This window comes from Amaranthus tricolor, chromosome 11 (genome assembly GCF_026212465.1).
Source record: "Amaranthus tricolor cultivar Red isolate AtriRed21 chromosome 11, ASM2621246v1, whole genome shotgun sequence".
Classification (NCBI taxonomy): Eukaryota; Viridiplantae; Streptophyta; class Magnoliopsida; order Caryophyllales; family Amaranthaceae; genus Amaranthus; species Amaranthus tricolor.
This window is the reverse complement of record NC_080057.1, coordinates 18,219,763-18,229,723: the sequence shown is the minus strand read 5'-3', so window position 1 is coordinate 18,229,723 and position 9,961 is coordinate 18,219,763. Positions and strand designations below refer to the sequence as shown.

The window sequence follows — 9,961 nt, the reverse complement described above, 5'->3', positions numbered from 1 at the left end:
TATAGCGTTAACTCAGCCGTTGCTTGTTCAGCTTCAAGAATAGAATGGAAATCCCCTCCAACAAGAAGAGGAGTGTTGCTCTGTCTAGCAGCACTAGAAATCAAATTCCATAGCTCCTTCCAAAAGCATAGCTTTAGCTATTACATTCCTATTGATTTTTAGTTCTTGCCGTCAATTACTGATTCTTTAGCGATGTAAAGTCATCAGGCAGTAGACCGGCAAGGGAACGGCTGTCTCGTTATTCGTCCTTGAATCAGTGACTGAGAGTAAGGGCTAGTGATCTACACTCTTTGTCTTGAATCACAGAGGAAGGACAAGAGCTCGGACAACAACTACCAAAACTGGAAATGCAAGAACTGCTTACTAGCTATCTGACAGTAGTGAAGATATGCGAAAGAGAGAGAATGCGCTACATCGCATATTGCTGTAGTGGATGAAACAGCTGTAGTGAAAGGCCGGTTGAGTTAAACAGTAAATTGTTGGCTGAGGGTCTTCTTGGCTCTGATGACCATTCTAGTTATCCAGAAATTCAGGTTCTAAACAACATTGTCTTCAAGTCTATCTCTGAAGACAAGACCAAAAGGTAATTTTTGGTCATATTTATAGTCGTATTTTATATAAAGGTGAGTCATACGTGGGGGAACTAGTGCCTAGAGTCGGTATTCGCTTCTACACGGAGGCGGGTAAAAAGATAGAAATTCTATCCGTATCCCCTGATGACAGAACTAAACAACTGGAGGAGGCCCTTCATAATCAAGTAGAGGTCGGTTCTTTGCCAACGATTACAGCTCAAAAGATACGAAATCGTAATAAAACATATAAAAGCTGTATAACTCCTGTTAAATGCAATTCTAAGGAGTTAAACCCGTTCCTGGTTGCCGACACTGAGACTCTGTTTCTTGAGAATGTTCATAAACCGTATGCTGCCGGTGTTATGATGGTTCATCCTGGTGATAACATCAAAAACAATAGTCGAATCGATTCATACTTCAGCGAAGACTATTCTTCATTTGTATTTGAAAGCTTTGAAGCAAGGAGCTCTAAGTTACTTAGCGACTTTATACATAGGATAATTTCGATTATTAAACAAAACCCAGCAATACAAACCGTGTACTGCCACAACTTCTCACGATTCGATGGGATTTTTATCCTGAAGCATCTTGCAATACATGCCCCGAATTACCGGCTAAAACCTCTTATGAGAAATAATATTATTTATGAATTAGGCGTATACGCGGGTAATAAAAGAATCTTTAGCTTTCGAGACTCTCTGCATCTGCTTCCTGGAAAGCTAGGTAGCCTTGCTGAGAGTCTATGCCCTGGTCTTGGTAGAAAGGGTTCTTTTGCTCATGAAAATGTGACAGTCAAAAATGTGGGTGAGATGAAAGATAGCGTGTTAAAGTATATGGAGCAAGACATACGTCTTCTTGGGGGTGTAATGCAAAATGCCCAAAGGTTGTATTGGACACCCTACAAGGTGGACATTGTGAGCGTGCTAACTTGTTCCGCTATGGCTCTCAAAATCTTTCGCAAGGTGTTTTACGATGATCAAAAATTCCCCATACACATACCTAATCGGAATGAAGATACCTTCATTCGTCGTGGATACTATGGAGGTCATACAGACGCTTACAAGCAATTTGGTAGAAACCTATTCCACTATGATGTGAACTCACTCTATCCGTTCATTATGAAAGAATATACTATGCCTGGAGGTAAGCCAGTCTGGGATGGTAATCTGGTTTATAAGGAAATAGATAGCCTATTTGGATTTATAGAGGCATTTGTGTCATGCCCTTTTTCAGTCAAAAAACCATTTCTCCCCGTTCGGGGAAAAGATGGTACACTTCTCTTCCCCACAGGTGATTTTGTTGGTGTATACTATAGCGAGGAGTTAAAGTATGCTAAATCTCTAGGCTACACTGTGATTCCACTCAGTGGGTACCTCTTCGAGAAGAAGGAAAGCCCTTTCAAAGAATATGTTAATTATCACTTCGAGAGTCGATTACAGGCAAGGAAAGATGGAACTGAAGCTTTGTCATTTGTTTATAAAATCCTTATGAATTCACTCTATGGAAGATTTGGTATTAACCCAAATAGCACTAAAACGGAGTTATGCGATAGCGAGCGCTATCGCTTTTTGATGAAACAAGATTCCTTCATTGGCTGTCGTCCGATTAAAGAAAACCAATACATGGTATCCTATCATACTGTTACGGCTGATGATAGCTTTCATTGGGCTCAGCCAAAGAACTCCGCAGTTCAACTTTCCGCCGCAATCACTGCATGCGCTAGGATCTACATGCACCCATTTATATCAAGGGATGACTGCTACTACACAGACACAGACTCTATCGTTCTTGCCAATCCTCTTCCAGATAACATAATATCTTCCAAAGTCTTAGGGTTGTTTAGTTTAAATTAGAAGATAAAATCAAAGAAGGATTCTTTTTGGCGCCAAAAGCATATGGCTATATTTCAGAAGAAGACACAGATGTAATTAAGTTCAAAGGAGCTGCTAAACACCTGGTCGATCTTCCATGGTTCAGAGAACAGCTCGCGAACCCTTCTCGTAGGATGCAAGTCAAAATAAAAAACCAATTCACGGTTGATTGGGACAACCTGACTGTCGGTGTTAAAGAATATGATTACAGTTTGGGGATTAAACTGAACAGTAAGAGGATTACTCAACCTGATGGAGAGACTTTACCCATTGAAGTAAATGATATGTGTTGGGTAGATCACAACATTGGAAAAGCGGTAGCCAAATCACTAATGAAAAAGCTAATGAAACTGCAGACAACAAATAAAATTCTTAATGAGAAGTTGTCTCAGAAGGAAAGAGAGAGAGAAAAGAGTTAATATTTGGGTATTAATATAGAGACTACTCTTACAGAAGAAAGAACTCAATTAGATAAAGAAGAAAGCGATGTAACTAAGACAGATTCTAAGAAACCAGATACGTAGCTTAAGAGTACACTTGGTTAACCCACGCTAGTTTAATAAAACCATACTGTCTGGCCGGAAGGAGCTTAGCCTGTCCGGAGATAGTGTAGTTAGAAGCATAAGCTATTAGACTAAGCAGTAAAGCTAGTAAGACCAGCTGTTAAATAAGCCATATCTGTCTTAAACCCGTTGCTAAAGCTAGTAAGCATACTCCAGCTACTAAACTGCTTCTTTCTTTCCTGTTGCTTCCTTCGGTAAGGGATGTCCGGGTGGATATTCCGGCTAACAGATCAAGAACTGAAACTTTCAAACTCCTTCTTCCCAAAGGGTAGATTAGTAATATTAATGTGGGAAGAGGAGAATCTCACTTGAAGAGTACGAGTCCCCGGATACTAAGCTTTATAGTCTGAAGTTGTCTGATGCAAATTACAAATCTGGTTTCGTGGCTTTGACTTAAGGGGATAGACCTAAAGGCTTCGCTTCCTCCCTACAGAAGGAACTCAAGAAGCAACAACTCTACGAGCCTAGGGTTGGTGGTTGGGTAGGGATAAATTCCAAAGAAAGTCGCTTGATCCGGCTAACCTTTACGTTATTTATATTGTTGTTTCGGAAACTTACCGCCTTTATAGTACCATCCTGAATAGCATCAGGAACGAATGATCCGTCAGGTTCGAACTGACCCAGGTGAGAATCGGACCTACTTTACGCCAACAAGGGATCACTTTGGTTACGCAGTTCGGGTGACAACTCATCCCTACATCTGCGGGTCGGGAACCTGCTAATCCCTAAAAAAAAAAGAAAGAAGAAAAGGAGCTATCGCCCGCCCCAGTCACTAAACCTAGCTCACCAAGCCTTAGGAGTGCCTGTGGATCTTGGCATCTAGGGCTTTAGAAGATTTTTCTTTAATAAGTGACATCAGCTTCTCAACCTTCAATGTAAAACAACGCACATATCAATAAAGAAGAAGCCTTCTTATCATAAGGATATTATGCCAACAAACCTTCTGTCGCTTCCCAATCCATGGACAAGGTAGCTGGACCTTGTTCTCATTGCAACAAGATGGGTCACGATAAGGAGGGGTGTTTCGAATTGATTGGACAAGAAGATTGGTTGCTTTTTACTCGTTAGGGTAAGGTAATTCCTTGTTAAAGTAAGAAAAAGTGCAAGGCAGTCTAAGAAAATCCTCAGGGTTATTAAGCTTTTCTTTATTTTGAATTTAAGTTTCGAAATACGAATGAAATCAAAAAGGCCATCATTAAAGCAAATAAGGCGATAGCTTCAGTTAGAGCAAAGCCCAAAATTGCATAACCAAATAATTGTTTGGCCAATGAAGGATTTCGTGCCACGGATAGGATCAACGAACTAAAAACATTACCAATACCTACAGCAGCCCCTGCTGAAGCAATTGTCGCAGCCCCCGCTCCTATTGATTTTGCACCTTCTAACATAAGAGAGTAGAATGATCTACTCCTTCTAAATGCTTTTTAATTCTTTTTTATTATGTTTTTTCTTTTTTTTATGTTATGGTTATGGATTCTTTTTTATTAGGTTTAGGTTAGAATTAAGATAACCTTGAGATTTCAAAGGTAGTTGACTTGCTTACTTTAACAAGTAAGGAAATGGAAGGATAACCGAACCAACCGGGCGTACTGCTTCTCAACCTTCTGTGACCCTTTCTTCTCTTATTACTGATTATATTAAGGCCAATCCGAGATAACTCGAACCGAACAGCTCAAAGGACTGGTACTACGGATAAGACTTGGGTTGGCAGAGACTCATCAAGCAGACTTCCTGCTATCTACTTTGGAGAGTGTTCTCTAATTGGCAGAAGGAATAGTAGACACCCCCGGTTCTTGTATTTTGCTTGCCTGAGCAATTGAGGGTTTGACGTACTTTCAACTCACCAAACTCCGTCTTTTTTCGATCCATCACTTGGAAGAGGTCTTGCTGGAGGTCACCTTGGAAAGTCTTTTCGTAGGAAGTTACTTTTCTAGAAAAAAGGGCAACCCCTTATCCGAAACCCGTTTATTTAGCTCGTTTGTCCTCTGGTTGAGCTTCGCTGCTATACCACTACTATCAGGGCTTGGAACTATCGCAGCTTATCCGAGAGGTTACGAGGCTCGAGGAGCTTGTTTTAATCCATATAGACTTCTTCTAAGTCTACATACTTCACCATCTTTGCAGCCTTCATAGCCTTTAGGAGGTTTCATGTAGGTAAACCAGCATGAATCTTCATAGCCCTAGCTCTTTCTAAGATAAATCCATCTTTTATCTCAACCCTTCCATTTTGTTGTGGAACCCCAGCTACACTCTTCTGATGCACAATTCCTTTTTCTCCCATCAGTTCTCCACACTCAGATTGAACAATTTCAGTGCCATTATCACTTCTTATTGTCTTGACTTTCTTATCAAAGTGATTCTCAACATAAGCCAGAAAGTTCCTTAAAATGCCTCTAACTTGTTCTTTGTTAGCTAGTAAGTAAGTCCATGTAGCTCTACTGTGATCATCCACAATAGTAAAGAAGTAAGATGCACCTGTAATGGTATGAATCCTATATGGCCCCCATAAATCTACATGAATCAAATCAAAAATAGAACTAGCAATACTAGAACTGATAGTGAAAGGCAGTCTATGGTGTTTTGCCACACCACATGTATCACAGAACAAATAAGAGACACCCTTGCAATTGCAAATAGACAAATCTTTCATCTTTGATAAAGATATATGCCCAAGTCTGCTATGTAAAACACTTAAAGATTCAGCCACATTACAATCCCTTCTAGAAAGAGTTTCACTACTCAAAGCATCAATCTTATTACAAGCATTAAAACTTCTCCTAATCTTCAAATCTTCAAGCTTGTAAAGTCCATCCTCCACTCTTCCAGACGCTATCTTCTCATCAGAGGTAAGGTCCTGGATCAAACATCCATTTTTGTCAAAAATAATTTTCAGCTTATCTTTCTCTAACAACTTGCTGACTGATAAAAGGTTTTGTCTAAACTCAGGAACTAATAAAAAATTTTCAAGCTTAATTCCTGGTTGTATATAAACAGTACCTATTTCTTTCTTTAATTTCCTCAAATCAGTAAATAAATTTCTGTTACCACGCATATGATCTGAAGCTCCAGTATCTATAATCCACCCTTTATTTTGCAAGAAATTAAAGAAAGTTGCCATATTATAACTATTTATTGTACCTGCAAAATGGCTGGTGGCTTGTTTTTCTCCAATAGCTTTCATAACCTCCTGCACTACTGAAGATATAAGAGTTGCATCAAGCTTGGTTCCACTGCATTCACCAGCTTCAGAGTTCTTCTCCAAGGGACTGTCAGCAACATGCTCACCACCAACTTTCTTGTTCACATTAGCCGCTGTAGGTCTCTGATTGTTCTTACCCTTTGGCTTTGTGAACCATTCTGGATATCCCACAAGCTTAAAGCACTGATCTTTGAGATGTCAAAGAGTGCTCACATTTCTTCTTCATCTTCTCTTCTTTAGTTTCCCTTTTCTGCCAGTTTCCTTGTGTCTGCTTCCCAACACTAAGAGCACTACTTTCAGCTTCTGCTTGGATGTTCCCTGTGACTTGCTTTTGCTTCTCTACCTGTTGAACCAGATGAAAGGCTCTGTTAACAGGAGGTAATGGATCCATAGCAAGCACATTTCCCCTCATATTCACATATCCATCATTCAAGGCCATTAGGAATTGCATGAGCTTGTTTAAAGCATCAGCATCAAGAAGCTTCTTAAGGATGTTGAAAGTACAGTTCTTCAAGGCTCCACAGGTACATTCAGGAACACCTTCTATGCTCGAAATCTCATCCCATAAACTCTTCGGTTTACATTAATATTCAGCAACAGATTGGTTTGCTTGCCTTAAATCATTAAGGTCTTTCTTCAGTTGATAAAGGAGGGGTGCATTAGATTGCCCATACCTATCCTTTATCTCATCCCACAACTCCTTAGAAGATGTGAGATACATCAAGTTCTGAGATATATCTTGTTTAATGGACCCAAGAATCCAAGAAGAAACAAGATAATCATTCCTTACCCACTTATTGTAGGAAGCATCATCTGGTTTTGGTTGAGACAGAGTACCATTGACAAATCCAAGCTTGTTCTTAGCTCCAAGAGCCATCCTAACACTCCTACACCAGTTAAGATAGTTGTTTCCATCAAAGGTTATGCAGCCAAGTTGATGGGTAGACTGATCAGATGAAGAAATGTAGAATGGATCAGCATAGAAGTCATGGTTTTCTGAAGAGTTTTTTTTCTGTGTTTGATTTTTCACCACCTCCTGACATCTTTAGGTGATAAAGATTGAATCTTTGAAGAGAAAGAAGGAAGGATTTTGATTGTAGATTTCAAGAAAGAGCCTCCTGCTCTGATACCATGTAAGAAAGGGAGAAAAATGTATGAGATTTGCTTGAAGAGAAAGCTACTGTTTCATTCAATCCTCTGCATTCCTCTGTATTTTCTATTTCAATACGTTTTCTCCCTCACTTGTATCCAAGTAAGTGTATTGCATAACCTCACTCTGACGCTTTGAAAGCCAATCCTTGAATGTGAAGGTCAATTGATCTAAGTTTTGAATGCCTTCTTCATCCCGCAGCCTTGGAAAAATCATGCATTAAAGGCCCGGTCTCTTTTTTGTTCTTGTAATTATTGAGTGGCTGCTTTACCGTATCCCGAGAATAGCAGGTATACATGCCAATGTACCGGAGGCAGCTTCAAGGCTTACCCTTACCCGCCGTTTTCACTAAGATTGGGCCTCTTTTCGCTGTGTAGCAGCGTAATCAAGGGGTGACCCTGTGTAATGTGCTTTCATGTGAGGTTTCCGGAGGCATAAAGGGGAGATCATGGTACGTAGCTCTTCACAAAGCTAATACGCTTGACAGAACTCTACTTTCTAAAAAATAGATCCAATTTTCATTCGAGTCCTTTATCCAGTTGAAGAACGAAGAACCAGTTGACTAAGTTACAGTTCCTTAAGCATAACCAGCGGAGACCGCAGATCCATATCCAGCAGATACGAGGATGACAGTCTGAGTACCTACAGTAGCATATCCAAGTACAGATCCCTATAGAAGAGAAGCAAAGGTATAAGCCAAGACCAGTAAAGCCACACCAGCAGTCGATCTAGCTTTTGATATTGGCAATGCTATTGAGGATGTTTTTGAAGCACCACTATAAGACCACCAATAGCCGTTGTTAACCCAGTAGCTCTAGATTGAGAGAGCCCTACAGGACAGGACTTGCTTGCTGAAAAAATGCTTTCTAGGTTTGCTTTGTGTCTTCGTAACAAATGGTCCATTTATTGATGGGCGAACGACGGGGATTGAACCCGCGCGTGGTGGATTCACAATCCACTGCCTTGATCCACTTGGCTACATCCGCCCTTACCCCCGAACGGGTTTAAGTAAGTCTCTATCTACGATCAGATCCTTTCAGAACCAAGCCCTATGACCGCCATCAAAGAGAAGCTTTTTCCTATACTATAAGTCTATTGTTGTGTTTTGGAATTAGGTTGAAGCCTTGGCTTCAACAATCGATACCTATTGCCTGGCAAAGCTTCAAAGGTTGGGCTGTTCACTTCATTCATTTTACTTCACTTTACTTAAGATTAAAGTAAAGATAGGGGGCAGTGAAGGCTCATTTAGTAGACAGCGAGCGAGCAGCAAGCACCTACTCCTATCCTATCCAAATGAAAAGCAGCAAGCTCCGCAACAAAAGCGAAGCGAGCCTCTATCAGAGAAAGCCATTCTTGCAGAACAAAGTCTAGGTTCTGGAAGAAGCGCACCCCTAAACTACACGCTTTGAAGCCCCTACTTTTTTTTTAATTTTCTTTATAGGAGATTTTTAGAAGCCAAGCCCGCTCAAAGCGCCTTTCTATAATATAAGGCGTTTCGGACGTTCTTCGCATGTTTGAGCCCCTTTCAGTCAGTAAGATTGTCAAAAGGCGAAAGTAAACTTTCCTTTATGACTAAACAAATAGAATAGGGCGAGGGCGCTAACGAACAAGAAAGGGTAGCCTTTCTATAGGGATCGCTATAGATAGTATAAGGAGCCTTGACTTTCTAATAGAATGCCCTTCTTTCTCAAAGTCAAGGTTCTCGCTTCTTGCTTTAGAAAGATTGCAGGGGATCGTCGATCTCTTCCTTCAGGCGGCTCCGCCCTATCTATTCATCTCTTTTTTCAAATGGATATATTTAGGGGTCTCCCTTGTTCATAGATATAGATCTTGAAAGCAGAATCTAAATAAATATAGAAGAACCAAGACTTAAAGGGCGTAACCAACGGAAGGTTCTCACCTTGTCCCAGACATTGTTCTCCGACGATGTCCCCTGGACGGAAGGGGCCACCCTTCTCTTTCTTCAATCGTTCCGATCAGGACAGGTGGGTTGGTTCGTTTCCTCCTCCTATGCACCTACGAAATTTTCTGTCTTCGTTCGTGATCATGTTGGGCAAAAGGTAGTTTTAGAGGAGCGGATGTGAAAGGACCGCCTTCCCCACCATTCTGGCCTATTATTGATAGGGATTTTACCAATGCTGAAGGTAGCTTGCTTACCAAGTCACCCACTTGAGAAGCTAGTCGCCAGAAAGAAGCGACGAGGGCTGTCTACGAAGCTCCTCCCCCTGTAGTCGTAGTACTCGGCTCGTTGCTACTTTGATTCAAAAGGTAATCGACGGTTCCCGACTTTCTCCGGTTTTCGCAATCGTAACCATTTGTCATTCCGATTACTTCATCCATAAACAAACAGAAAGTTTTTTTCTTTTTTGAGTTAGAAAGAACAGGGCCTTACTTATTCAGGGAAGATGAGAGACAAATATAGAGATCAGAAGGCTTTATGATCGGAGAAAGGGAAGGGGCGTGGTTGGTGTGTCACTAGATCGGTAAGGGAACCCGTAGGAAGGCGGGCTACGTGAGGCCGAATTCACAAACGAAATCTTGAATTGCGTTATAGAAACAAAACGAACCACTTCTATTCTCGGAGCTGAGGTATATGAGGCTTTTTG

At 40.8% G+C, this 9,961-nt stretch overlaps 1 protein-coding gene and 1 pseudogene across 1 annotated transcript; one reads left to right on the top strand and one right to left on the bottom strand.

The window, feature by feature from the left end:
- The first annotated feature begins 44 nt into the window (after positions 1-44).
- Positions 45-4,196, top strand: LOC130826614 (DNA polymerase-like; annotated as a pseudogene).
- On the bottom strand, positions 3,853-4,547 carry LOC130827076 (ATP synthase subunit 9, mitochondrial). The gene has a single exon (XM_057692697.1). The coding sequence runs from the start codon at positions 4,392-4,394 to the stop codon at positions 4,152-4,154; it is 243 nt and encodes an 80-aa protein (XP_057548680.1). The 5' UTR covers positions 4,395-4,547; the 3' UTR covers positions 3,853-4,151.
- Between the last annotated feature and the right edge of the window lie 5,414 nt (positions 4,548-9,961).

Coding starts and splice junctions, on each gene's coding strand:
- LOC130827076 (XM_057692697.1), bottom strand. CDS start 4,394: ATGTTAGAAGGTGCAAAATCAATAGGAGCGGGGGCTGCGACAATTGCT.